This window comes from Mustela nigripes, chromosome 16 (assembly GCF_022355385.1).
Source record: "Mustela nigripes isolate SB6536 chromosome 16, MUSNIG.SB6536, whole genome shotgun sequence".
NCBI lineage: Eukaryota > Metazoa > Chordata > Mammalia > Carnivora > Mustelidae > Mustela > Mustela nigripes.
The window spans coordinates 216,412-244,006 of record NC_081572.1 but is presented as its reverse complement, the minus strand read 5'-3'; the positions used below and the strand labels follow the sequence as shown (position 1 = coordinate 244,006).

Genomic DNA, 27,595 nt, shown 5'->3' with positions numbered 1-27,595 from the left:
GTCTGTTCTCTTGGGTTTCTTTTTGAAAGTTTTCTGACACCCAAAATAATTTATAGATGAAGATAAACATAACTTAAAAAGTTTTTTGATTATGGGAGAAAGATGTAATATGTGCCATCTGAAGCACTTTCTGTGTGTGGTTCGGAGTGTTACACACATCCCTTGTTTTGCACATGTCACGGCCATTCATCCCAGAACTTCCTCATGTTGAAAAACTGAAAGTCTGTCCCTGTTGAGCAGGGACTCGTCCTCCCCACCCCCATCGTCCTACCTTCCATCCCCAAGAATGCGATTCCTCCAGGGTCCCGATGTGAGTGGACTGTACAGCGTTTGTCCTTCTTTGAGCGGCTGACCGCACCGAGCATCACCTCCTTACCGCGCGTCCGTGGTGTAGCCCTGACGGGATTCCCTTCCGTGTGAGAGTCGAGTGACACTCCGCGGTGTGCACTGACTGCCCTTTCTTTGCCCGTCATCTGTTGGCAGACCCGGGGCCGCTTCCACCTCTTGGCTGTTGCGCAGACGGCTGCTGTGGGTGTAGGTGTGCAGATCTCGCCTCAAGACTCCATTTCCAGCTCCTGCGGGTAAATGCCCAGGAGTGGAATTACCGGGTCATGCGGTAACCCTATTGTTAGCGTCCGAGGAGCCCCGAGAACCATCCTGGTTTTCCCGATGGCTCTGTCGTCTTATATTCGCACCCCCAACCCGCCCCGCTCACGGTTTCAGTGTCCCCGACGTGGGAATCTCAGCGGACATGAGGCGGCGGCTCGTGGCTCTGATGTGCATTTCCCTGGTGACTGTTGGCAGCGAGCACCTTCTCGGGGGTCAGTTGGCTATTTGTGTATCGTCTTGGGAGAAACGTTTCAAGTCCTTTGCCTGTTTTTTAATGCAGTGCTTGTTTTCGTTGCTGAGTCGTGGGGGTCACGTGTCCAGCACTGCTCAGTTTCCAGATACGTGGTTTGCAGGCGTTTTCTCCCACGCTGCAGGCAGCCGTATGCTCCTGATGATGTCCTTTGATAAACTGAAGTTACAAATTGATCTATTATGTTTGCCCATTTTTACTTTTGTTTATTTTACTTGACAGAGAGAGAGATCACAAGTAGGTAGAGAGGCAGGCAGAGACAGAGGGGGAAGCAGGCTCCCTGCTGAGCAGAGAGCCCGATGCGGGGCTCGATCCCAGGACCCTGAGATCATCGCCTGAGCCGAAGGCAGCGGCTTAATCCACTGAGCCACCCAGGCGCCCCTACCCATTTTTACTTTTGAAGAAGTGTTTTTTTTTTTTTTTTTTTAAAGAGATTTTATTTATTTATTTGACAGAGAGAAAGAGAGATCACGAGTAGGCAGAGAACCAGGCAGTGGGGGAGGGGAAAGCAGGCTCCCCACTGAGCAGAGAGCCCGATGCAGGGCTCGATCCCAGGACCCTGAGATCATGACCTGAGCCGAAGGCAGAGGCTTGACCCACTGAGCCACCCAGGCGCCCCCCCACCCCCAATTTTTATTTTGTTGCTTGTGCTTTTAGTGTCAAATCCCAGAAGCCATCATTAGATCTAAAGTCAGAAGCTCTTCCACTCTTTTCTTTGGAGTTTTGTAGTTTTAGGTCTTCCTTCTGTTTAGGCTGTAAATACGGTGGTTTTAAGTAGGGAAAGGTGGTTGTGCTTGACATGGCACTAACTGGGCAGGACACATGTAACTGTACCCGTTGGAGTGGCCGCCCTCGTGGCCTCCCTGGGGCTTTCCCTTGCTGAAACAGTTGGTTCTCTGCTCTGAGACCCATTAGTCACTCATTCTTCAGAAACCGCTTCCTGAACGTTGACCAAATATTTCTGGGGGCTGCGGGGCTGGTGTTCATTACTGAGTGGTTGGTGTTGGGCCTGGTGGTCGTGGGTGTGGGGCGTTGAGTCTCTTGGTGCCCAGGACATCCCTGCCTCCAAGAACTCACGGTTCGCTGTTAGAAGTGGACACCCTAAGCTGGACCTGGGGGCCCAGGAGAGGTGGGACGTGGTCCTGCCTGGGTCCGGGGGGCTTCCTGTTTTCATGTTTCTGTGTTCACTCCGTGCTGATGGATATCAGATGTTTAATCTTCAAAACACGGGGGCGCCTGGGTGGCTCAGTGGGTTAAAGCCTCTGCCTTTGGCTCGGGTCATGATCTCAGGGTCCTGGGATCGAGCCCTGCATCGGGCTCTCTGCTCCACGGAAAGCCTGCTTCCTCCTCTCTCTCTGCCTGCCTCTCTGCCCACTTGTGATCTCTGTCAAATAAATAAATAAAATCTTAAAAAAAAAGTTGTTTAAAGAAAAAAATTCTTCAAAACACGAAAGTCCTCTTTTGCATGTTTGTTTCCATCTCAGTGTTTTGTCCTGTTTCCGTGTTGTCCTGTTGTCACCCAAAGCCTTGTCGTCCCAGAGATGACTGCTTTCCTCCTCTGTGTCCTCCTGGCGTCTAGAGCCCGGGGGGTAGCATGGGTCACGGTTTGGTCAGAGGCCATCTGGCCCCAGTGAGCTCAGGAGGCCCTCGAGGTCCCACTCACCAGCCCTGGGGGCTTTTTCTGTCGTTGGATGGGCTGAGCACGTCTGCTATGTTTTGGTTAGAAGTGATGTGTGCCTCCCGTCTGCTAGCTTGAGCCACGCGACAAGGCTCCTGTGCAGCGCCCCTGGTCCTCCCAGTGTGGGTTTCCTGTGGCTGTGCCCAGTACTCCTGTATCCTGGACCCTTGGGGTGTGGGAGGTTGGAGAGCCTGGAGATGGCGGCAGCGCGCCGTGCAGGCCAGGCTCAGGCCCTCCGTTTGGTGAGTTTGCTTCTCCTTGTTTGTTACGATCACAGGGCTTATTTGTTCATTCATCGGTGTTTGTTTTTGTTGGTGGTTTTGAGCTAGTGGGTGGTTGACACTCCTGTGTTCTGTCTGTGCTCTCTTCACGGGTGCGATAAAGCGCGAGTCATCAGAGCGAAGTGTTGGGTCCATGGTCAAAGGAGCGAGACTGATACAACGCGAAGGTTGAGCAAAGCTTTATTTCGCACCAAGCATCGAGAATCAAACTGACCGGCCAGGGCTCTTGCAAAGAGGCGACCCCTCCCAGCCTCACAGACCATAGAGCAGAGGCCATGTGGTCGAGCCTGGCCACACACAGGTGGCCGATTGAATTACAGTTCACCTTATAGTAGTTATTTGAACTCTCCTATCACTCTGGTCAGAATTGGCGCCCAAAAAGCAGGGCCCACATTCTTGGGTGGTTAGGGAGGTGCTTTCCTGATGGGATGTCTCCACCTGGCTTGACTCAGCCTTGTATTCTGGGCTCTGTCATCTCCCTCTGACCTGACACGTCCTGCTATCTGGGCTCTGTTTTCAGGGGCTGGTCAGTCACATTTTACTGGTTTCCCAGACTTGTTTCTACAGAAGTTCCTCGGCGGGGGCAGGGTCCATCCAAGTTTGCTGCATAAACAGCAGAATGGCTCGCTCTGGCGAAGCAGGCCCTTACAGCAGGAACTGACCATCGTCTCCGTCTTTCCCTCCAGGGTCATCAGAGAGCTGTCTGCGAAGGCTCTGCACAACCTGGCCCAGCGAGCTCCTGAGTACAGCGCCACTCATGGTAGGCGCGCCGGCTGTGCGCATGGCGGGGGTGGGGACGCACTCCTGTGCTGGGGTCCGGTCCGGACGGCGAGAGTGACGTGTTTCTGTCTCGCTGAGAAGTATTTGAATGAAGGACTGGTCTGTGCTTGGTCAGGGACAGAACAGAACCAGATCTCATGAGTGTGGTGGCCTGTGGGCCCTGGGAGCTGATGGCTTCTGCTACGCGTCTCGTGCATTTCGGAAGCAGCTTTTGTTGATGGTGGTGGTGAAGTGATTCCAGTGTATACACTGGACAGGTAGCTGCTTCCTGGCAGCCCCAGCTGTGGGACTGGCCCCCCGGGCTGTTTGCCGGCTCTGCAGGAAAGGAGATCCGCCAGGTCCAGAGTGATCACACCTGTTAGCATTAAGGAAAGAGCCCACAATCCAGAATAAATAAGCATCTCATTTCAACGGAGGAAACCGTGTTCAGATTGCTTTAAATCATGCTTATTCTCACTGTTACTAGGGTCACTGGTGGTCACGCTGTGTTCATTAGGGGTTACTGATTTCACTTCTGGGTGCCCCTCACACATCTGGGCCATTATTTTCTAAAGGCCTTCAGCTTCATGGTCTGATCCTGAAATGGGGTGGCAGGGTTCTCACACTTAACTGTGGTGGGTCATCTTCATGGCCTGAATGAAGGGGCGCTCGTCCTTTCTTCCCGGTTGGAGAGCGTTAAGAGGGCGAGGGGCGGCCCCAGTTCTTGAGCACTGGCCATGGCCGGCTGCCGTGTTTGAGTGCCGCTGGCTTGGACGCTGGCTGCTTCTGCAGCCCCCGCAGCAGTGCCTCTGGGTGTTCGTGGAGGTGGAGGCTCAGAGGGACACGGTCTTCCAGGTTGGTGGGGCACAGGTGGTGTGGACGTGGCTTCTTGTGGGTACCCTACCAGCACGTAAGGGTTTTGTGGGCGGGGGCAGCGGGGAGGGACATCAGGCTCCCAGGCTGCACATGCCGCACTGCCGTAGGGGCCTGCCATTCTGCCTCCGTCCTGCTCGGTACCCAAGGCAGAGCAGCTGCTGGCCATTTAGCTACAGCAGAGACTGGTTCTCTCTCTCCACTCTGTCGCTGCCCTGTGTCTTGGGGACCTGGGAATTGGGAAGCTTCCCCTGGCGCCCCCTCCCCTGGCCCATTCTGCTCTCTTCTCTGGGTGCCAGGGAGGGTTTGGCGTGTTGACTCGGGTTCAGTCCTGGCTGTTGTGCGCGTGGCCCTTGCAGAGGTCACTTTCCCTGGGTGTGTCTCCCCTCCGGATCCTGAGTCTGTGAGTCTGACACGGATCCTCTGTGCACCTGTTGACGTGTAGTCTGGCCCTTGTCCTTTGCAGTGCTTCCACGCCTGCTGTCCATGACGCAGAGTCTGGACTTGCACACGCGGCATGGAGCCGTGCTGGCCTGCGCGGAGGTTGCCCGTGGCCTGTACCGACTCGCGGTTCAAGAGGGCAGGTAAGAGAAACGCCGCGGTCCCATGGAACCACCGTGGTCGTGAGCTGGGAACCCCATCCACCTTTATGTCTGTTTACCTGTGACCGTACTGCCGGGTCATCAGATTCCCATGTTTTAGCTGATGGAGCTTTTAGTGTCTCTCTCCTCCCACGAGCCGTGCCCACTGAGGGACTGCCACCTCTCCAGTGGAGGCCACTGATGGCCTTATGTGTCAAGTCACTATTTCCTTACATCTCTTTGTCTTTCTGGGTATCGAGTTAGGTCATAAAAGCAAGATACGTTTTCAGAGAGGGTAGTGAGTGGGCCGTATAATCGGTATTCTTTGCTCATTAGGACTTTCCATAATTTAGAATACCAGAACATAGAAGTAGTAACATTTCCACTGAGAACTTTTCTGGCTGGTGGAGTTCTTTCTTTCTTTTTTAGAAGATTTTATTTATTTATTGGACAGACAGAGATCACAAGTAGGCAGAGAGGCAGGCAGAGAGAGAGAGAGAGGAAGCAGGCTCTCCGCCGAGCAGAGAGCCCGATGTGGGGCTTGATCCCAGGACCCTGAGATCATGACCTGAGCTGAAGGCAGAGGCTTTACTGACTGAGCCACCCGGGCACCCCTGGCTGGCAGAGTTCTAACAAACAATGGGGGAGCACGTGCTGTTGGGCCATTGCAGTGGCCCCAGACATGCTGTGTTTTATAAGTTTGTAGGGCTACCATTGGGTTTCTACTTCTCTCTCGAGCCAGCTTTTCCACAAAAGCAAGAGCTCACAACAACACCATGTGTCCCCCACCTGTGCTCTGGATTATAGTTTGAGGAGTGCTGTGTTTTAGTCCCATCACATCACTCTGGATGATTCCCTGGGGGCCAAGTGAGGCAGGGTGCTGGCGACAAGCCCCGGAGCTTTGGTTGGGTTCACCCCTTTGTGCCCCACAGCCTAGGCACATCCACATGGGGATGAAATGGCACCTGTGGGCCAGGCCGAGGACTTGGTGTGGATGGCAGCGTTCTCTGTGGTCAGGCGGAGCCCAGGCGAGAGGCAGAGCCCTGCCCAGCGCAGTGGCAAAAAAACACACCAGGGCCTCACAGCCTGGGGAAGCTGCCACAAGGGCAGGTCAGAGACACCAGCTCCGGGGCTTTTTCCGGGGACTGGGATGTGGGCAGCCTCTGTCTGGTGTGGACCCACACCCCAGACTCCCAGAAGGAAGCAGGTTTCAGCATAAGCCACCTGGTTTGTGCCAACCGTCTAGGCACAGAGAATCCCCTTCCACAGGGAAGGACGGGAGGCCTCCTGAGATCCAGGTTCCTGGACGCAAGCTGAGGGCCACCTGTGCCTTCCAGGGTGGCAGTGAGGCCGCTGTGTGAGCTTTTTTCTGGTCACGAGGGCCTCAGCTCAGCATCGGACAGTCATGTGGGCTGCTGTGTGGCCCTGCGGGTCTCGGCTCTACAGCAGGGTCTCCTTTTGTCCCCATCCCAGGGCTGTGTCCGTCATTGCTGCACGGGCCATGGCTTTACGGGAAGGCCCATACACCGGCCTCTCTGAGGAGACGCTGCTCTAGGGGGTTACGCTCTGCAGGTGTTCGGGGGAGCTGGCTGGGCACCTGGACCAAATGCAGACCTTTGGGAGCCCGAGGCTCCTCTGGTGCTTGTTGTCCTCAGGGTCTCAGCTGTTGTGTTTGAACCCCTGCAGGCCCGTCTCCAGCTACCTGGATGCAGCTGCCGTGCAGGGCCTGAAGCAGATTCACCAGCAGGTTTGTGCGCAGCCTGCTGGAGTGCCCCTTTCTGCAGGTCCCCTGGTGCCTGGGACTGTCCCCTGCCCTTACAAGCCCTCTCCCCTCTGTAGCCCTGATGGGAGCCCCAGGGAGTGACGGGGACAGGTCCCACTCAGAGCAGTCCTGGGGTCCGTTGCTCAGAAGCAGGCTTCTTCTTTGGCCTCACTGGAAGCTCGTCTGGGATCGGGGGGGCCTTTTGGAGCCGGCGCTGCTCGGGGCAGTGCAGCTGACAAGGCCGCCCCTCCCTCGTGCTCATCTTTCTGAGCTGCCTGGCCACACTGGTCCCCTCGGAGCCCAGCGACTCCGGCATGTCCCACACCTCTGTCATGGGCATGGCCAGTTATCGTGGAGGTGGCCCGTAGAATAGTGTGATGGCTTTAGCTCCCACTTGTGCCTCCACAGTGGGACTGCAGTCTGGACGTGCGCCCAGCATCTGTGCTGGCACATCTCAGGGTTGCGGGGGGATGTGGGTCCATTCGTGTGGGTTTTTGAGATTTTTCCAAAGCTCTGCGATTCAGAAGAGGTGAAGTGTGAACTACAGGCCCGATGTTACCAGGTGCCCTCAGAGTCACTCAAGACGACTTAGATGGGCTGAATGTCTGTTGTTCCAAATAGAATTCTGTGTTCTTGAAGATTTGTCTCTGTGTGTATAATGCACATTTTGATACTAGATTGTCATTCTGCGTGTGCTACTGACTTCATGATTTTGGCAAACCCACACGGTAGGGCTCCCGAGGGTGGAGTGTGAGGGTGCGGCCGCCGGGTGGGGCGTCCCCCGGGCTGGGGGTCCTCTGTGGAGGGCAGGAGGCAGCTGAGCCTGTCCCCTTGAGTTTCTGGGGGACACGAAGGTGTGGCCCAGGCTCCATCCCATCTTGGGGAGACGGATGCTGGTGGTCCCGGCTGCCCCAGAGGCTGTCTGGGGATCCTGGAATCAGGATACAGTTTGCTCCTGGCTCCCCTCTCTGTGCCTTGGTTTCCTCTTCCAAGTGGGGACACTGGGAAGCCGTCACAAGGAGCTTGCCGGGAGTGGAGGGGCCCCGCCGTCAGCTCTCTGAGGAACCCAGCCCGAGAAGCACTTGGTCCTGCTGTGTCCTCCTCACCCCTGCCCTCGCTCAGTGACTGTCTACACCTACTGTCTCATTCAAAAAAATCAGCGAACTTAAATAACTCTTACTTTTCGTTTTAGCTCTACGATCGTCAGTTATATAGGTAAGCTTCACAAACCCCACATTCTTGTGTTTTGTGTCATGAAGGAGAGTTCTCTGTCAATGAAGGTGGGGCTGGCCTGTTAGGGCTCCTGTCCCGTCACCCCACGGGTAAATTTACCTGGCCTGTGCTACTTTATCTGAAGGGGCTTCACACTCAGAAGATGTGAAGGTTGAACTAGCCCCGTTGGTATTTTTAAGCTCTGTTGTGGTTTCCGTGTCCTGTGGTAGACGTGGACGTGTGTGGTCTGATGGGCGCCGGTTGTGGCAGATGCCTGTGTGGCTGCAGTGCCCCGCCAAGCAGCTTGTGTCACCCTGACGCTTTCCTCCCGCCCCCGCGGTGTCCCCAGCCCTGCGGCCCCATCTGAGCATTTTGTCTGTGGTGCTGCCTCTTGTGGGTCTCGTGCAGCTGGAGTCGCACTGGGACGTCCTTGAGGTCGGGCCGCTCGCACGTAGCGTGAGGTTTCAGGGTTTGCCTGTGTGTGGTGCGCACCGCGGTGTTGCCTCTGTGTCGCCGTGCTTGGCGCGTTCATCTGCCCACCAGGTCCGGGGGGTTGGGTTATCCAGCTTCTGGCGACCCGGGATATGGGTGCTGTGAACGTTGGTGGCCAAGTCTTGGTGCGGATTTGTGTTTCCGCTTTTGTTGGGTTAATCCTGGGGGGGCGGCATTTTTAAGGCCCCAACAGACTTGTCCGGAGGGCTGTGCTGTCTGCGTCCAGCAGCCGTGTCAGGGAGTGTTCCCTGTCCTCACCACGTGTGGTGGGCTGGGAGCTGTCCCCGTGGGTGGGTGTGCAGGGGCCGCCCGGCACAGCCCCGAGTCGCGGCCCCCTGCCAGCGGCTGACTGGTGTCTTCTCCTGTGTGACTGGGCGTCTCATCTTCTGTCTTCTTCTGTGAGGTGATGGTTCGCATCTTTTGCTTATTAAAAAAGTCATGGTCTGTCTGCTCACCGAGCTGTCAGCATTCCACGTATTCTAGATGTGAGATGGGACCACCCAGAATTGTCTCTGAGGCTGGGACTCGCCTTTTCATTTCTTGCAGTGCCTTTTTTTTTTTTTTTTAACATTTTGTTTATTTATTTGACAGACAGATACCACAAGTTGGCAGAGAGGCAGACAGGGAGGGGGGAAGCAAGCTCCCCGCTGAGCGGAGAGCCCAATGTGGGACTCGATCCCAGGACCCTGAGACCATGACCCAAGCCGAAGGCAGAGGCTTTAACCCACTGAGCCACCCATGCACCCCTCGTAGTGGCTTTTTAATATAACTATACAGGGTAGTGAACATGGCCTGTTCTCTGTTGTTCTTGATGTGTCCATGTGTCCATCTGTTCATCTCTCCCTGAAAGTGCACAGCATGCTTTGACCCTGGCCAGGGTCTCAGACCTACTCGGGTCACCTGAGTAGATCTGAAAGAAGTCTCGGCATGAGAAGCCCTGGGAGGGGGGCCGAGAGGCAGTGGTTCTGGTCTGAGCCCCTGGCCAGGGTCTAGCTGGCATTGTCCTCTGCTGATTTGGCAGCTGTTCTAAGTTAAAGTTGGTCTTCTGGAACCCTGTCTTGCTCCAGAATTCCCTTTTCTGGACAGCTTTGTCTGTGGCTCAGTTGCCCAGATACACAGCCTCTCTTCCCAGTGACAGATTCCTCCCCACCACAGATAGCCTGTGCTTGAGCAAGTATGTAAGTTTGAGTGGGGCTCGTCTGCATCCTGTGAGCACCCGTGGGACGTGGCTGGGCCCGTGTCAGGACCTCCTGCGGCTCCGCGGGCCCCGTGCTTGGTGCACCGATGAGTCTGAGGTCTTGGGAAGCCTCCGTAGTGTGGTTCCAGTTGCCTGTCCTTCCTCTCTGCTTGGGGCGGCGTATTCAAGTTGCCCTGCAGACCATGCCCACCTCCTTACTGGCTCACGGGTCCTGCTTTCTTCCCCACATGGGTTAATGGACGTTTCACCAGAAGCAGCTGGTGGAGGCCCGCGCGCACCTTGACAGACCGCAGCTGCTCAGTGTGGCTTGAGCCCAGGGAAGGAGGGAGGCGTGGCTGCGCCTCCTGGCGTGGGCGCGGCTGCTCCGGCTTCATACCTTCCCCTGATGGCTGGCCGGGAGCGGTCCGCCCCTGGGGAGCTGCCGCTGGGCTCTCTGCTCTTCCAGACGCTGTCCAGGCCGGCTTCCCACCTGTTCTGACAAAGAAGAGGAGCAAGTCACTCTCGAGTAGGGAACATGCTCATTTCTTCCCGGTGAAATGCTTGCTCCCCTGGACTGATAAACTGTGGTCCAGCAGACAGGGAGCCTGAGGCAGGCACCGCTGGACAAGGGGATGCCCTAGTGCGCCAGCTTTGTCTGATCGCCGATGGCTTGTGGTGGTGCTCCCGAGCAGGTTACCAATTCTAAAAACATCTGTGCTGGGTTTCTTTTTTTTAATATTTTATTTATTGGGCACCTGGGTGGCTCACTCATTAAGCGGCTGCCTTCGGCTCAGGTCACGATCCCAGGGCCCCAGGATCGAGCCCCGCATCGGCTCCCTGCTCAGCGGGGAGCCTGCCTCCCTCTCCCCCTCCCCCTGCTTGTGTTTCTGTTCTTGCCGTGGCTTTCTGTCAGGTAAGTAAATAAGATCGTAAAAAAAAAGTAAAGATTTTATTTATTTATTTGACAGAGAGAGACATAGCAAGAGAGGGAACAGAAGCCGGAGGGAGAGAGGGGGAGGCAGACTCCCCGCTGAGCAAGGAGCCCGATGTGGGGACTCGATCCCAGGACCTTAGGATCATGACCTGAGCCGAAGGCAGCCGCTTAATGACTGAGCCACCCAGGCGCCCCCATCTGTTCTGTTTGTAAATTTGGTTTGAATTTCTCCTGGACTCAGCGGGCAGGTGACCCCGGGCTTGGTTCCCCACCCCGAGCCTGGGAGTGCCCATGGCTTGCCTACACTCTCCCCGCAGCAGACTGTTTTCCACATCAGGAACCTTCTTTTCCCGGATCTCACCCAGTTTCTGAATTGCTTAAGGCAGAAGGCAGAGAGTCCTGTCTCTTCTCTAATGGGCATTAGGGATTGTTTCCTCGTCTGATGGTGGTGACTTGTCCCTTGGTGTCCCAAGAGTGAGACTGAGCAGTATTTGGAAGCTGTGCTGCATGACTGTGCAGTGCGGTAAATGACACTAAGGATGATCGTGGCCAGTGAGCCTGGGAGTCAGAATGACCTCATCCGGAGGATGGTCGCAGCACATTTTCTGTTGACTCACATAAAGGCCGTGTTGTTGGCAGTGAGACGTGTGGGTGGGCAGCATTCTCTCCCTCTGTCACTCAGTGAGGGGATTTGATGTTGTGGTGTCCAGGAAACAGGTTCTAACTCTGAATGTTTTCATTAATTTTCAGGGGTCTAGGAGGAGAACTCATGAGACACGCAGGTAGGTCTGAGCTGTGGGCTCGCACGTGACAAAGTCCTGGGGGTGTTCGCCTCGCCCTCTCCGGGGCTGCCTGGTCTTTGTGGTCCTCTGGGTCGGAGTTTCCCTGGCAGCGCGGGTGGTCGCACACTGTAGCTCCCGCGACCGCCCGCCCACCGCGACCTCCACGCCGGCCTGTTCGCTGCAGGATCATTGGGCTCCCTTGTGTTTCGATGTATTTTGGTAGCCACTGGGTCAGCGGCTGGGCTGGGGTCGGTGAACGGCGGGGTGATCTGTCTTTCCGTCTTCTGCGCAGCATGTGTACAGCGGAAGGTCGTTTTTCAGATTATATTTGGGTGTTCACAGGGAGTTCAGACGGTGCCGGTGTGTGAGCTTTCCTGGCACCGTCCCAGCTAAGCCCACGGGAGAGCCCAGCGCACCTCCACTTGTCAGGGCCTGGCTATGCGCAGGCGGGCGGGCCTGGATGCAGGGGAGCCCCTCACCAGGGAGCGGAGAGGTCAGGGAGGGCCTGAAGGCTCGGAGGGCAGGCCCCTGGTGGGCACGTGCCCGGGGCTGGGCTGGTGGGAGAGGGGCGGCCCCACCGGTCCTGTGACCCTCCCAGGCTCCCTGAGTGCGCCGTGCACTGACCTCCGGCCCGGACCCTCCGGCATGTGTGCTAGCTCTTGTCCTGTCTTCCCCTGGCTTCTGGAACAACCCACTGCACTGGTTCTCACTGTCCCTTGTGTGCCCTCCCTCCCTTGTGGCTGGCCCCACACTGTCCCTTTCCCCTCCGCACCCCTGAGGGGCTTCTATGCCTCGCGGAGGAAGGAGGTTGCAGTGTGCTGTGCTCTCATTTGCCCCAGATCCTTTCTTTACAAAGAGCTGCAGTTTTCCGACTTCCACTTCAGTCCTCGTTTGGGGTTCATGGTTCTAAGGAGCAGTGATCACAGGCAGATCTCGCGTGGCCACAGAGAAGGTCTCGCTGAGCTCCCTCCCTGTGCTCCAACCTCAGAGCCGGGCTGCAGGCCTCTGACCTGCCGAGCTGTGCGTGGCTCTGTGCTGCTCCAACCTCCATGCGCAGCCCCAGCTGGCAGTGGGGACTTTGTGCGGGACGGGCTTGTGTCCCTCTGCCCCAGGAGCAGCAGTGTGGTGAGCGCAGTGTCCCCAGAGAAGGGGACAGTCCTGGCCAGTGGGAGGACGCCAGGGATCCCAAGCAGCCACCAGGCTGACGTGTGCTGGGCTCCTTGAGGACAAGGTGGTCCCTTGGGTCAGGACGAGGTGGTCCCTTGGTCAGTGAGCAGGAGGTGTGTGGGTAGGGCCTGGGTAGGTAGGACAGGCAAAGTAGGCCCTGAGGAGCCGGGGGCACAGTGAGGGCATGTGGGCAGGACCTTGGGGCCATAGCTGGTCACAGCAGAGGTCTTGAAGTGTTCTGGTGTGGTGACGGGGTCGGGAGCTCTGCCCCCAGGATTGCCCTGCATCCCTGAGTCAGACCACACAGGACAGCACTTGTCTGACCTGTGAGCAGGAAGAAGTCATGGGCTCCTGGGACTCTGTTTGAAGATTTTATTTATTTATTTGACAGAGAGAGAAAGATCACAAGCAGGCAGAGAGGCAGGCAGAGAGAGAGAGAGAGAGAGAGGAGGAAGCAGGCTCCCCGCTGAGCAGAGAGCCCGATGTGGGGCTCGATCCCAGGACCCTGAGATCATGACCTGAGCCGAAGGCAGAGGCTTAACCCACTGAGCCCCCCAGGCGCCCCCTGGGGCTCTGAAAAGCGACGTCATCTACACGCGAGTCTGTGCCCTTGTCACCTCTGCAGCTTGGCTGTGCTCAGGGGCACTGGCGACCTCAGTAGGGCACGTGTGGCCCGAGGGGCAGCAGGCGCACAGCCGCGCCCGCAGGGGAGGAGCAGCGACACAGCGAGGAGACAGGGTGTGCCGCCGCCGCACGCCACGTTGGTGCCGGCCCGTGAGAAAGACGGGGTGGGGGGGGAGCCACTTGCTGAGGAGACGTGGCAGAGGAGCCGTGAAGGCGGAGTGGACGCTGGGGTGCGGAGGGCGGGCCTCGGACAGGCAGGGGCAGCGGGAGAGCTGAACAGAGCTCCTTGCAAGTCTGAGTCTGTTGTGAAAGGCGCGCCCCTCTCCTCGCGAGGCGGGGGGCCCTCAGATGCCCAGCGGTTTGTTACAGGCGCAGGTCTACAAGGCTTCTTCCGAGGAGGTTGTTTCCTTTTCGGCGTTTCTCTTTACAAGTGCAAGGAAGGAGGCCCTGACATGCCATGGACCGTTCCACACGGTGCCCGGAGGAGAGCCTGACGTGAGTTCCACATCCGTTCCTAACGAAGGCGGCCTGTCGCGAGGACCTGGAGGGCTGTGTCCTCCCTGACCCACCTGCCGCGAAGGGCCTCATCGGCCATACAGATGGGCTGCTGGTGGCCAAGTGCCTGAGGCACTGAGTGAGCGTCGCTTCCCAATGGGGGAGGGCAGGGAGAAGGCCCGTGTCCCGCGGCCCTCGGCCCGCAGGCAGGGCCCGAGTCCACTTCCCGGATTCCTGCCTGGGCGTCCTGGTTGGCCCGTGGCAGCTTCTCTCCCTGTGAGCTCCCGTGCTCCCGTGGGCTCGACGGAGAATAAACTCCAGATGGAGAGCTGATTTCTGTGAGCTGACCGCTGTAGCCACTGAGGGGCCAAGATCAGCATGTGGCCCTTGGACGGGCACTTGTTTGACGCCCTCGGGTGCAGAGCTGTCGAGGCTGCCCTGCACGCTGCCTGCGGCCCGCAATCCACAGCCCCTTTCTGCATCTCCCAGTGGGGCTCTCGTGGGCCCGGCGCAGGCTCTCCAGGGGGCCGCCAGAGCCAGGCTGCACTGCTCCTCGGGCCGGGCCGCTGGAGGCGCAGTCCCTGTCGGCTGCAGGGGTTCCTGCACCACTGTCGGCACACTGGGGTCCCATCAAGGAGCAGGGTGGGCCTCGTGGAGTGGTGGGCTGTGTGCGCTGCGCCTGCTGCGGTGTGGGCGCGGCTCCCCGGCCCGGCCGCCCAGCGGCTTCAGCACCCCTAGGCGGTGTTGGGCCTGTGTCGCCCACCGTGCTGGCTCGCTCTCAGCAGCTCCAGGGAAGCGGCTTCTCAAGACCGGAGATGGCCGGCAGAAGCAACACGGGGACCGCCAGGCCCTTCCTCACGTGCTGGCAAGGTGCACTCCGGAGTCTGCACCACGTGGGCTGCCCCTGCCGGTCCCTGCCCCCGCCCAGGACAGCGCGCGGTGCCTGCCTGTCCCCTAGGCCCGCCCAGCCGTGATCCCTGGGGGAGCAGGGAGTCACCGCCTGTTCTCAGCTGCTTTCTGGTGGCATTTGGCGAGGCTTGAGACACGGCCTTCCTCCCTCCTCGTTCACCCGCCGCACCCACCACTTAGCTGTGCCAGAGTGAGGACGACATAGAGAAATGCTTTGTTTTGTGCAAAGAGGAAAGGAAAAAAGCCCTGACTGCTGCTGTGCTGTGTTCATAGCCCCGAAGGTTGCTGTGGCTTGGGGTCTGTGGTGGGGAGTGCCCTCCATCTGCCCCTCCCACTTTCCCATGCTGCTCTGTTCTAGGGGCTGCCTGGAAGGGGGTCACCGTGGGGGGCGCATCCTGGGGGTGCCGCTGCTCTTGGGTGGGGTACTGCTTTTGGGTCGGTGGGAACTGTTGCCAGGTCGGTACGGGGAGGAGGAAGGCGAGGTCCTCCGGGGCGTGTAAGGATTGTCACTTAGTCCCCGGAGGAAGGAAGCCGGAGCATTTTCTTGAGCACATATTACTAGTTTGGCTCGTAGTGTGGGACACGAGGACCCAGACAAGACCGTCCTGACACGTTAGCTCTTGTCCTGTCTTCCAGCGTCATACATGTTTTAAGTCACACAAGACATTCCTGTTTTATGTCGTGAAGATTCACGGAAGTGTGCCCACATGCCTGCCTTGGAAGAGGTCTCGTTACTCCTCTGCATTTCTGAGCATCGGAGGCCCTTTCCTTTGTGTTCCCTGTTCTCGTGTTTTCCGTGGCGTGTGTCTGCTGGCTGTAAGCCCTCTCATTTGTCCGAAATGTCTTTTTCATCTTCATTCCTAAAGGGTATATTGCTGGGTGTGGAACTCAAGTTCCACATTGATTGATTTATACTTTAAAGACAACTGTATTGTTTTCTCCGTTTCTTTCCTGTTTTGTCGCTGTTCTTTTCCTGTTCCTCGCTGCTCTGATGGAGACAGTCTGTGAATCTTCTCTGGCTCCTTTGTGTCTGTTTTTTGCGGCTCACACAGCACACGGGAGTGCCAGGGCTCTGTGCCCTGTGTGCCGGCCGGCCGTCTGGGTCACTTGTGGCAGAACTCATCCGTTGTTTCCCCAAGTTACGCTCTCCTGCTCTTCTTTCTCCCACACCGTCCGGCGCACCAGGCTCGGCAAGGCAGACCTGCATCAACAGCCTTCACGTCGGTCCTGCCTCCTCCCCTTGCCTGTCCGTTTCCCTGTGGGGTTTGTGCCCCACAGTCCACGGCACGGGCTCTCTCTTCCGCTGGCTCTCACTTGTTATTAAATCTGTCCATTGAATTCCTGGTTCGTGTGTGTGTGTGTGTGTGTGTGTGTGTGTGTGTTGAAGTAGGCTCCACACCCACATGGGGCTTGAGCTCACGACCCTGAGATCAAGCCTGAGCTGAGCTGAGAGTTGGACGCTCAACGGACTGAGCCACCGTGTGCCCTCTAATTCTCGTGATTCTGTTTCAGAATCTGTTTACTTTTTAATAGTTTCTGTATTACTGTTAAAGTTTTTAATGATTTCCTTTACCTTTTTGAACAAAACGAGCATTTAAGATCTGTCTAATAATGCTAATGTGATTGTGGTTGTGTAGGACACTGTGTGTGAAGACTTGGAGAAGGACTTGGAGGCTCAGGACTGTTCGTTCCCCCAGAGAGTCTTTCCGTGGGCTTCTGGCTGGAGGCAGGGGCTGTGAATGGACTGGGGCACGTCCATCCCTGTCAGGGCGTGAGCGGTTCTGTGCCGGCTGGAGCCAGTGGGCCTGTGTCTAGGTTTGTGTAGGATGTGGTCCTTCGGATTCAAAGCCTGTGTGAGGGTTTCCTGGCTTCTGTCAGGCGCTCTGTCCCAGGGGCCTGTAAGGGCTCCTGCGCACCCTGGCCATCTTCCTGGGTTTTCCCGTGTGTGCCTTCTCTGGAGTCACCCCAGCTGCTTGGTGGAAGTGGCTCATCTCGGAGCTGTGGCCGCTGTCTTGGCCTGGGGCTCTCTGTTTCCTTGGCAGCTTCCAAGCTGTGTGATGGAAGCACACAGTGACCTTTGGTCCAGCTTTTTAAAAATGTTGTCTTGGCTGGTGGGTTGATCTGAATGACCTAGTCTGTAACTTTTTTTTGACTTTTTATTTTGAAATGATTGTTGACTCACAATCAAGGAGTTATAGAGCCGTATGTTTTTTGTTTGTTTGTTTCTAAAAGATTTTATTTTTAAATAATCTTTACACCCAACATAGGGCTTGAACTCACAGCCCTGAGATCGAGAGTCACACACTTCCCATTGAGCCAGCCAGGCACTCCCCCCGCGCTTTTTTTTTTTAACTTGATAGAATACATTTAAAGTTCACGTGCAGGACAAATCTGCAAGAAAAATATTTTTTAAAAATATTGAGGGGTTGGGGGCACCCAGATGGCTCAGTCAGTAAAGAGTCTGCCTTTGGCTTGGGTCATGATCTGAGGGTCTTGGGATCGAGCCCCATGGGGCGGGGGGTTCCCTGCTCAGGAGGGGTGCTGGAGCGAGCCTGTTTCTCCCTCTGTCCTTCCCCTGCTCCTGCTTTCTCTCTCTCTCTCGCTCAGATAAATAAAATCTTTAAAAAAATAAATAAAATCTCGAGGACTTGGATTTTCCAGTCCTTGAAACATTCTAAAACCATTCAGAGCAGAGTGGCATTTTCTTCGGAGCAGGCAAACAGGCTGGTAGAGCAGAAGACAGGGTCAGAAGCGGGTGCCGATGTGATGACACGCATGAGATCTGATATGTGACAAGACAGAGCACTTCCTGTGCTGGTGTGGAAGGTGGCTTGTGGAGGAGCGACGACGTCACGAAGGGAAAGGGAAAATCACAACCCCGCCTCCTACAGATCCAGAACTAAATTTCTGATGAAAACCCCCAATACAAAAAATACAATTTAAAAAGCTTCAAAGAAAAAATAAATAAATAAAAAAAATAAAAAGCTTCAAAGAAATTTTAGGAGACATTCAGGAAAGCGTTGGTCCCTAAAAATCTTAATGCGGAAAATTTCAAATCTTCACAAAAGCGCAGAAAAAGCTCGTGGAGCCGGCGTCAGCTGTGCCCCGTTCCAGCGAGTCTCGTCGGCCACGTGTCTGTCTTCCCTGCGTCGCGAAGCAGACGGACGGCGCCTCTTGAGCTCCTGCTCCGACAGCCCCTGCTGGGGAGGGCTGCAGTGCCGATTGCTCTGTTCTTGGCTTCTGGCGCACGGCCTCCCAGCAGAACGGGAAGGAGCTGCGGAAAGTAGTGTGTCCACACACGTACCAAAAACTGAGTGTGTAAGCCAGCAGGTGTAACACGGAGTGAGAGGAAACCCTTGTGCTGCCGTGAAGGGAAGGGTGACTGTTTATGGGGTGTGCAGAGCCCTAAAAACGGCCAGAGCAGATGCAGGGAGATTGCACGTGAGCGCAGAACTGGAGAGCCTGTGCCCCGGAGGCTAGTGCGGACCAGTGTCCAGCCTCCCCCAGCAAGCAGAGCTTGGCGGCTCCGGCCCCGGCTCCGGCCCTGGGGCGTGCCCGCCCCAGGCTCTCCAGTGCGCCGGCTGCTCTGGGCATCACTGCTGAGGCTCGACCTGCAGAGCCGTGTGAGGGCACACAGGCTGCCAGCGTCTGCAGGCACGTGTGGCCGCTGCCGGTGCAGTGACCGAGAGCAGAGTGGGGGACACTCGCCCGTCAGGGGCCTTCCTGGACTAGTTGTTCTGCACCCATGGCATGAGGTTGCCAGGTGTCGGTTCTGTTGTTGGAAGAGCAGGATGGTGGCCGGAGGGTCTCCCACTACTAGGCGGGACCTCATGCCTGGGCCTGGGTACTGGGAGTCAGAAGCTGCGTGGAGGGGGACCAGTTCATCTCTGGTCGGCAGCACCCCGGGCGCACGCGGGCTGCGCGGTGGCGCTTTCACTCCGTGCTGGCTGGTGGCACTTCAGGGCATGGCTGTCTGGCTCGTGGGTCCCTGCGTGGTGGCCGCAAGCGCCCCAGCACACTGTGAACTTCAGGGAGAGCTGTTGTCAGCACAGGGTCTGGAGGCACTTGCCCTGCTCGTCTTGCTGTCCAGGTGAGGCCTGATGGAGGGACAAAAAGGTGGGGGTGTAGAGACCCTGGAAAGGGGGTGTCCGTGGGGAAGCAGCACTGTTCTTTCCTGCTTCTGTAGAAGCACGAGGGTGGGTGTGGTCGTGCCAGGTGCCCAGGGGTCGTCACCAAAATGCCGGTGGCGTTTTTTTTCTCTGATGTTTTTCTGTAATGTTGCAGTTTTTTCAGCAAATACAAATTATTTATGCCATCAAGAAAAAACCGTACTGTATCCAGTTCAGTGTGACGGATGTGGTGGGTACAGGGCCTCCCTCTCGTGAGTGGGTGATCGGGGAGAGGGCTCTGGAGTGGCTGTGTTGGAGGCATGGAGCCTGCTGGGACGCAGGGCAGCTTGCCGGAGCGGTGGGGCCGTCCGGGTCGGCAGGCAGTGCGGCAGGGGAGGGCAGCCTGCAGGAGGGCCGCCAGTGGGTGCTCAGAGCTTGTGGGTTCCACCATGCACTTTGGTGGGTTTCTGTGCTGTGGGTGGTGTTTTTAACCTCCTGACTATATTGGACCAACTTCTGCCCATGGGTGTGGTAATCCTTTCTTTAGTTAAAAAACTGACACATCATTCAGAGGACAGGAATTTGCCCAGAATTTTAACACCATAGCTTGTCCAGGAACCGTCCTGTCAAGGGTAACAGCCTTGCTTTCTCCGGGGAGAGTGTGCAGCTCAGTGCTCTTGACTGGTCTTCGTTTTGCCCCTGAGCAGACTCCTGGGCGCTCATCTGTCCTGACCTGGGCGGACTGTGAGCGTGCACCTGTGCCAGGACGGCTTCTGCCGCCTTTGGAGACGCCCTTTCCTCCTGTGCTAGCAGCTTCTCAGTGGTTCTCATCTCAGGCAGGTGCCACAGCTCAGGGTCATGAGCAGGTGGTGCTGGTCCCATGAGCACATGCACGTCTGAATCAGGACTCGTCCCTGGGGACTCGTGTTGGGATCACATCTGCAGCCATGAGCTCTGTGGCTGCATGTGTCCCTGGGGCTGCCTCTGCCTGGGCCGGATCTGGAGCAGGTTCTCTGAGGCCAAGGAGGGGCCGGGGCTGCTGCCAGACTGGCCAGACAGCAGCACGGATGCATCCGATGTGGGGGGGAGGGGTCTGGTGCCAGCAGCCCAGCTCCCAGCAAAGGCAGGGCAGGTGCTGCCATGGGCGTTTCTGGAGACTTGACACTGCATTTGTCCTTTTTCTTCCTAGTGTGCGTTTTAATAGAAAACTTGTCCCTTTCCAAGATGCCTTTTAGAGGTGACGCCGTAATAGGTAAGCGCTTTTCTTCTTCATTGTAGACGCACATTGTGGCATTTCCTCCCAGAACTTCTTCAAATTAGAAAGTGAAAATGAACTGGCTGGGACAGACAGCCCGTTGTAAATAACGAGCCTCCCTGCCACGCCCCGCCTCAGAAGGAGTCTTTCCTGTGTGTCCCGAGAGGTCGGGCTCCTTCCTCAGAGCTCTGGCGGCCGCTGACCTCTGTGCCGGCCAGTGTTGGCCACCCCTCGCCCGACAGACGCATGGTGTAGGCCTGCAGGACTCGGGGTGCAGCTGGGATGGTTGAGGACCCACTCCTGTGGGGCAGTAGCCGAAGCCTGCCACCTTGTACGGCCGTGGCCACAGGGAGGCAGGACGCTGTCCCCTGGCACACTTTATTCTGTGTTTTTGTGGCCCGAGGAGTTCTGGGACCAGGAGACCCTCCCCAAAAAAAAACAACCCAAAGAATTGGAAAAATTGTGCATTCTTTGGTCATGTGGGATCTAATTGAGTTAAATGCTGAGGGTGTACTGGTGGGGCCGGGCGCTGTCTGAGGGAGAGGGGCTTCTGCCAGTGCCCCCGGGAGCTTGCAGCGTCAGAGGAGCAAAGCTCTCCTGGAAACACCAGCGGCCAAGAGCGGGCTCTCTCCCCCCACGTGGAGGGCTTGGCGTGGTGTGCCCGGGGCAGCGTTTGCCTTCGCCCGTGCCCACACGCGTCCTGGAGCTTACCCACTGGACGAGGCCGACGATCCAGGTTTGGGTTCATCCCCTTGTTCTCCGCGGGGAAGCCAATGTCTCTTGTTCCCTCGACAGACGGGTGGCAGTGGCTGATCAATGACACGCTGAGGAGTCTCCATCTGATTTCAAGTCATTCTAGACAACAGATCAAGGTACGGCCGCGAGGTTTCTGTGTGGAACAGACACTCGGGGCACCTGGTGGCTCCGTGGGTTGAGTGTCCCGCCCTTGGTTTCAGCTTGGGTTGTGATCTCGGGGCTGCAGGCTCAAGCCCTTTGTTGGGCTCCACACTCTGCAGGGTCTGCTCAAGACTCTCCATTGTTCCCTCTCTCTCGCCCCTTCCCCTGCTCATGGACGTGCTCACGCGCGCTCTCTGAAGTGCACAGATAGAAAAAATCTAAAGAGAGGCGACAGCCATTTTTTTCTTTGTGTTTGTTTCAAAGAATGTGTGTGTTGTGAGTCCGTTTTATACAGGAACGTGATCCCTGATAAATGCCGTAATTCTGCTGGGAAATCGGATGGTGTTATCTGTGTAATTTATAATCAGGAAATTGATGCAGCCAGTGATGACCAGAATATTATTTCGGTTTTATATGACAGTTTCTGGTTTAATTAGAGTCAGCTTCTGAACATCTCTCCTATGTGTCCCTAGTGACTCTTTACTTGGGTGGGGGGTTCTGTGTCCTGCTGCGCGGCAGAAGGTGGGGTCGGAGACTGCCGTGACCCTTGGGTGCCGGTGGGAACTGCGGTCCAGGGTCCTTGCCTGAGAGCGCGGGCTGTCGTAAGCGAGAACAGAGTGTGTGCGTCCGGTGGCCGATGGGCTGTTGTCCTGTCCTGGGACGGGTGATTTTGGCCTGGCAGAGCCGTGACGGCGGTCCTCACGCAGAGGTGGACGGGCTTTGGTATTGAGGGTGGAGAAATGGGAGTCCGTGTTGATTTCCCAAATGATTAATTGCCCAGCCTCCTGCGTATGCTGTTTTTCTTGTTTTAAAGGAACCTAATCATTCCATAGAGCCCAAGTACAGCTCCACTGACGGAATCGGAGCGCTTCGTTGTGAGGCCTCCAGGCTCTCTGGCAGGAACGGTCCCCAAACTGACTCCCAGCGGCAGGGGTTGTGGTAGTCCGCGCAGGTGACACCTCATTGTGACGCTGCGTTGTGTGCCCTGTCCCTGAGCCAGTGGCCCTCTCTCCCTGTGCAGTCTCTGACCCCTCTCTCCGGGGCTGGGCTCAGCAGCCTGCTCTGGGGAAGCAGGGGACGGAACGTGGGAATCCAGCATAGCCCCTGCTGTCTGTCTGATCCTGAGAGACCTACCTTGAGCGCTGGTCCTCCTCGGCAGTGGATGTGTTCTGGGGAGGTGGGGGGGTCCCGGGGGCCCACGGCTGCTGCCACGTCAGCTCCCACTCTCCTCCCCCTGGCCCCGGCCCCGCACCTGCCCTCTAAATGAGGCCTGTATGCTACTTCTGTGTGTACGACACACACTTTGCCCGTCACGGATTCTGCTGGGAAAGAAAAAAAATGCCCCATTTTATTACCAACTGTTTTATAGAGTTATAAAGAAGATGTTTACATTGAAGGGAAGAAATCACATTTTCCGCATAGATTATTAGTTGCAGGGAATATGGAAGTCGTTACTGTGTCTGACGGTGGTCAGACATGCTGGAAAGGGGGACGTGAGTCCGTTTCGGTTTGTTTCGAGCTTAACCACTGGCCTGACAGAGAACGGCCCCACGGCGGGGGCGCCCGGGAGGCCGCCCGGCACATTCACGTCCCACTTTGTTTCAGGAAGCGGCTGTCTTGGCCCTGGCTGCTCTCTGCAACGAGTACTACGCCCTGGAGACCGGGGAGGCGGACCCCGCCAGGCAGGGTGAGTGGGCCGCGGGGGCCTCCGGCAGGACGCGGGCGCACGGAGTCTGGGTTTTAGAGCGCTGCCTCCTGCTGCAGGTGGACAGGGCGTGGGAGGCAGGGGCCCTAGATGGGCGCCGGGCCAAGGGGGGGTGGGGGACACGGGCCTGCTGCTCTCGGATGCCAGGTTTGTGTAGCTGCTGGAGGCGTCCGTCCCTCTTCCACTCCAGACCGGTGCTCATTGCCCCGCACGGGCGAGAACAGGCACGATGCCCGCCAGGCAGAGCCTGTGCTTCTGTCAGTGGCGCTTGCCTGAGTGACGTTTCAAGTCCGCTTTGCCCGCTCACCGCTTTGGGGGTTCCCGCTGTGCACGGACGGAGCGCCTGCCTTATCTGGCCTCCGAGGGAGCTTCCTGGTTCCTGTTTGTTTGTCCCGTGTTTCCCTTGGTGTTTGTTCCTTGGCTCCTTCCTCTTCCTTCCGGTCCTCGCTTCCGGGGTCCCATCGGCTCAGAGGGTCTGCCTCTGTGTCCGGGCACGTCCTGCTTCCCTGTCTCCGATGGCATCGGTGACTTCTTTAGGGCAGATGTGGTTTTCGGGTTCTCATAGGTGCAGAGCCACAGTTTCCTGGAGCGGGTCCTTGGCGTGTGCGTGCACGTTGACCTTTCTGGTTCACAGAAGCCTCGCTGCCCAGCGTCGCCTCAGTTAGGTTTTCCAGAACCCTCTTGTGGTGGTTTCTCCGACCCGTGGTGGGTCTTTGCCGAGAAGCTTCATGTCCGCCCACCTGGGGGTCCCGCGGTGGTCTTGTGCCCGACAGTCACTTCAGAAGCATAGGGAGCACTTGGAACTCATTTTCAATGGTAAAAATCGTGTGTGCAGTAGTCTAGATCTACTTTCTGTGATTTTTTTCAAAAATAAGAAAATATTCTGTGATGTGATCTTCTGACAGACTTTCCAAATTTATGACATTTTCCCTTGGCCATAGGCAGTGTTCCATAAAGAGGTAGTGACATCATTTTGTATTTAGTCTGCTTATGAAAATTGGGACGGTGAGGTCACACTTCACTTTCTGCCTCAGAAGAGAAGGTGGCATCACTGTGCCCACTGGAAGAGCAAGTGGTGTGTCCCCTCCAGGGCGTGGAGACCCCAGCCGGCAGAGGTGGCCGCGCCGGGGCGTGCACGGGCGCTCCTTCGCTGTCCTGACGTAGGCCCTTGAGGTTTCTGTGCACGTGACTCCCCGGTTGTGCTGTGTTGACGTCCAAGTGGTGAGGACGAGAGCCGGTCACGGTGGGCAGACGGGTTGGGGTGCAGCCTCCTGGCCCCTCCTGGCCCCTCCCGGCCCCTCCCGAGCAGCGCTGGTCTAGGACAGCCCGGTAGCCCCTGCCCTTCCCACCCTGACTGCCCGTGAGTCGGCCCTGCACGCTCTGTTCCTGTCCCTGTTTCACCCCGACGGTGGCCTTCCCATCTCGGGGAGTGTGTCTGTCCACGCGCCTGGTCGCACGTCCCGGGGCGGGGGGCAGCACGTCCCCCGCGCGTGGTGCTGGGGACACGGACACGAGCAGGCATCCTGCACCCTCCAGCGTTCATTCTCCTAAGAGTGAGGTGTCGCGTGTTCGGGTTGTCTGTGAAAACTTCAAGACCCTGTAGTAAACACTGTGAATCCATTTTGGTCGGAGCCCCTTGGAAGGTGCACCTGCTTCGGACGCTGGCGTGCTTCCCCGTTTCTCTCACCGCTGCTCACGCGGGTCTGAGGTGGCACAAGGAGTGTGCGTCGTGCGGGAAGGAGGCAGCGGCCCTTCTGTCGTGTCCTTTCAGAGGAGCTGATCCGGCAGTACCTCGCCGACCTGCGGAGCCCGGAGGAGATGGCTCGCTGCGGCTTCTCGCTGGCCCTGGGCGCCCTCCCGCACTTCCTCCTGAGAGGCCGGCTGCAGCAGGTGATGCGCCCGCACCCCGGGGAAGCGGCCTGTTGGGTCTGCGCGTTGCATGGGAGCCGGTGGGGGAGGCCTCGGGAGGGGTCCGACCACGAATCCACGCCTGTTTGGGCGTGCGGCCGTGAGGAAGGAAACGGGGTGCTCCTGAGGGCGCCTGGTGGACAGGAGGGACTTGGAGGGACTGAGTGCTAGTGTGACAGAGGGAAGGCGTCACTGCATCTGTGGAAATACCTTCGTGCAGCCGTGCTGTGTCCCCTTCCTCCTGCCTGGGACATTCTGGGGTCAGAGGCACTGGACGCATGGCCTAGAACTCAGCTCTGCAGCTTATCCGTTTGGAACGTGGGAGCGACTCTCAGGACCGAATGGCCCTGGGAGGACTAGCGGATCGAGACACCAGGGGTCGGCTGGTGATGGGTCATAATTCCCAGCTCGGCGCCACAGGACAGAAAGGGGGCAGCTGGCACTGGGGATGCCCCGTGGGGATGACCTGGGGGCAGCAGCCACATGTCCTCCCACCTGCGGCAGAGCGTGGGGCCCACCAGGCGCGTGTTCTGTTGACGACGTGTTACCGCCTTTCAGGTGCTGGCGGGCCTGGGAGCCGTGACGGCCATTTGCCCTGAGGACGTGAGCTTTGCCGAGTCCAGGCGGGATGCTTTGAAGGCGATCTCAAGGTGGGTGTCCGGGCTTTTCCCCAGCCCTTCCTCTCCCAGGGGCCAGCGACCAAGCACTGAGGGTGGTCCCTGTCGGTGTGGGCCAGAGCCCCGTCTCACCTGAGGAATCGACTTCGAAGCAAGTCTAACTTTTTATCTTCTCGTGTCTTCTCTTTTCAGAGGGTTGTCAAAGAATATTTCCAACTCAGAGGCTCACTGACCCTTTCTTCATTGTCACTATAGTGAATGTCAGACCTCTGTGCTTTAGGGGCAGCAGCCCGCCTCGAGAACTAGGGCCTGAACCTTCGCTCGTCTGGAAGTGCCGTGTGGAGTGGCCCGGGGTGTAGGCCGCACACGGCGTGTGCCAGGACACACTTTCCTTTCTCTGTCACCACCCATGCCCCCTTCTGCTCTGTGGGGTACCACCGCTTTCTGCCAGCATGGAGGGTGGGAAGGGCCAGCACAGGTGGCCTCTTGCGCACGTTTTGAGCTGCAGACCCTAGGAAATGTGGTTTTGGGGGAAAGCATCATTCGGCGTGTGTCCGTGTGGAAGGAACTCTGGGATTCCGAGTCGGTCTCTGAGGTCGTTGGCCTGTCCCGGCGTGTCCCGTCTGGCCAAGACGACGGGAAAGATGGGGTTCACAGACACTTGCCGTATTTCATGCATTTTTCATAATTTCAGGGTTTGCCAGACGGTTGGCGTGAGAACAGGAGGAGCCCCAGACGAGGTTGTGTGTGAAGAGAACGTCCCCCAGATTTACCGCACGCTGCTGGGCTGTCTGCACGACTACACCACCGACAGCCGGGGGGACGTGGGCGCGTGGTAAGGGCAGGCGGTCTCTCGCTCTTGGTCCTTGAGCTGTGCTCTCCGCCCTGAGCCTGTGTTCTCAGGACAGCAGAGCATCCTTGGGCCTGGCTCCTGGTTGCGTTCCGCTCTTCTCTGAAAAATACTAAATTCTAAAACACAGAAACTTGTCATTCCCTCGTCCCAGCCCCCATGGCTGGCTTTCTAGTTCTCCCGAGAGAGTTCAACGAAACCAAGGCCCTGATGTAGCCATTCAGGGCGAGAAGGGAGTCAGGCCACTTTGGAGGAGGAGGAAACGGGTACTTCTCTGGGGATTCACTGCACAGTCCTCTGTGGCCCCTTCCGATGGAAACCAGGTGCCCAGATCTCAGTCTTGGGAGAAACTTGACTTGACTGTTCTTGCGAGGACACCCTAGACAAGTCGTTGCAGCCTGAGCCAGGACGAGGCTGTGCCCGCGGTGTGAGGTTTGCTAGCGTGTCATTTCTTCGTTCTTACGTCGGCCGCTGTCGTCTTTCCAAGATTTCAGTGTACATAGCAGACCTAGTTACCTTTTGTTGGAGGAACTGAGAGCTTCTCTTACGCCTTCTGTCTCTTGTTCTGAACACGCTGTGATGGGCGTGCCGAGAGGCCGCGTGGGGTAAGATGTCACTGACCCCGTGCAGACTTGTTCTTTTATTACATGGGAAACAGAAGCTGAGCCTTAGGTGACGCCTCGAAAGAAGAAAAGAAGAAATGCACGCGTTCTTCCACATGTGGCAAGTTTTTGGCCACGTTTCTTTAAATCTCCTCTGCCCACCGCATCCTGGACTCCCTGTCTCCCCACACCCCCAGTGGGACCCACCCCTGCCCACCAGCCCTGGGGTTCTACTCTCTTTTCTTTCTTTCCAGTTTTTTTCTCTCCAGTTGTGTACATTCTAGTTCATGTTCACGCTCACTGGCTCTTCCCTGTGTAACCTCTGTGTGGCCGTCAGGGTCTCCTGAGAAAGCTCGGATTTCATCATCTTGGTCCTTACAGTTCCCGTCTGGGACTTCCCCCCCCCCGTTCTGTGTCTGCCGGCCTTCCCGGCTTTCCCTCCGTCAGGACGATCCTCCCCTCACTGGCTTGCTTTCCTTCCCTTCTGCTCGGTCCCATGTGGTGCTGGGGACGCAGCTGCGTGGGGCCCTGATGGCCTTGGCGTGTCCTTGTGGACGCAGCAGGGTTCCTCGGTGGGAGTGTGGGGGGCCCTGGAGGGGTGCCCCTGAGTCCTTGGAAAGTCTGCCCTGACAGCTGCCTGTAGTCCTACGACAGCATGGCCCCTGCGCTTCCCTGTCGCCGTGAGACGTGGGCTCGGGCTGTACCCGTCATGGTCTGTGTCTGTCACTGATGACGGTGGGGCCTGGCTCAGTCGTGATCCCCGGACAGCGCGTCGTCTTCCACATGTGGTTTTGAGGCAGATCCTGCTCCGGGAGGTCTGCTGTAGGGATGGGTTCCTCACTCCTCCGGAGGGTGCCAATGGCTTCTAGTGGCCAGTGGCCATCACCTTGCTTGACGTAGGTGGCCGTCCACCCACGGTGGGTCACCCTCCTGCGTGGGCATGGGGTCCCCCTGTGCTCTCGGGGGCCCTGGTCCCAACTCCTTCCAGTCCAAGCCCAAAGGACAGTGGGTTTTTCCTGGGTCCCTCAGCAGCACAGATGCCGAGCCCCGCGAGGAGGAAGCTCGGG

The 27,595-nt window shown here is 57.4% G+C and overlaps 2 protein-coding genes across 6 annotated transcripts in view; one reads left to right on the top strand and one right to left on the bottom strand.

The window, feature by feature from the left end:
• Positions 1-27,595, top strand: part of TBCD (tubulin folding cofactor D) — a 163,667-nt gene that overhangs the window by 114,928 nt on the left and 21,144 nt on the right. For 3 of the 4 annotated variants that reach the window (XM_059379943.1, XM_059379942.1, XM_059379945.1), the window contains exons 19-29: positions 3,505-3,578; positions 4,917-5,034; positions 6,718-6,778; positions 7,986-8,008; positions 11,359-11,390; positions 19,884-19,946; positions 20,745-20,821; positions 22,452-22,533; positions 24,323-24,441; positions 25,018-25,109; positions 25,771-25,911. In XM_059379943.1, coding sequence (XP_059235926.1) covers positions 3,505-3,578; positions 4,917-5,034; positions 6,718-6,778; positions 7,986-8,008; positions 11,359-11,390; positions 19,884-19,946; positions 20,745-20,821; positions 22,452-22,533; positions 24,323-24,441; positions 25,018-25,109; positions 25,771-25,911 — 882 coding nt within the window. The remainder of the gene's footprint in view (positions 1-3,504; positions 3,579-4,916; positions 5,035-6,717; positions 6,779-7,985; positions 8,009-11,358; positions 11,391-19,883; positions 19,947-20,744; positions 20,822-22,451; positions 22,534-24,322; positions 24,442-25,017; positions 25,110-25,770; positions 25,912-27,595) is intronic. The other variant, XM_059379944.1, reaches the window with a different exon arrangement.
• The window catches only part of B3GNTL1 (UDP-GlcNAc:betaGal beta-1,3-N-acetylglucosaminyltransferase like 1), a 97,496-nt gene continuing 77,920 nt past the window's right edge, over positions 8,020-27,595 (bottom strand). For both annotated transcript variants that reach the window (XR_009400378.1, XM_059379947.1), the window contains one exon: positions 8,020-10,164. The gene's annotated coding sequence lies outside the window, so the exon portion shown is untranslated. The remainder of the gene's footprint in view (positions 10,165-27,595) is intronic.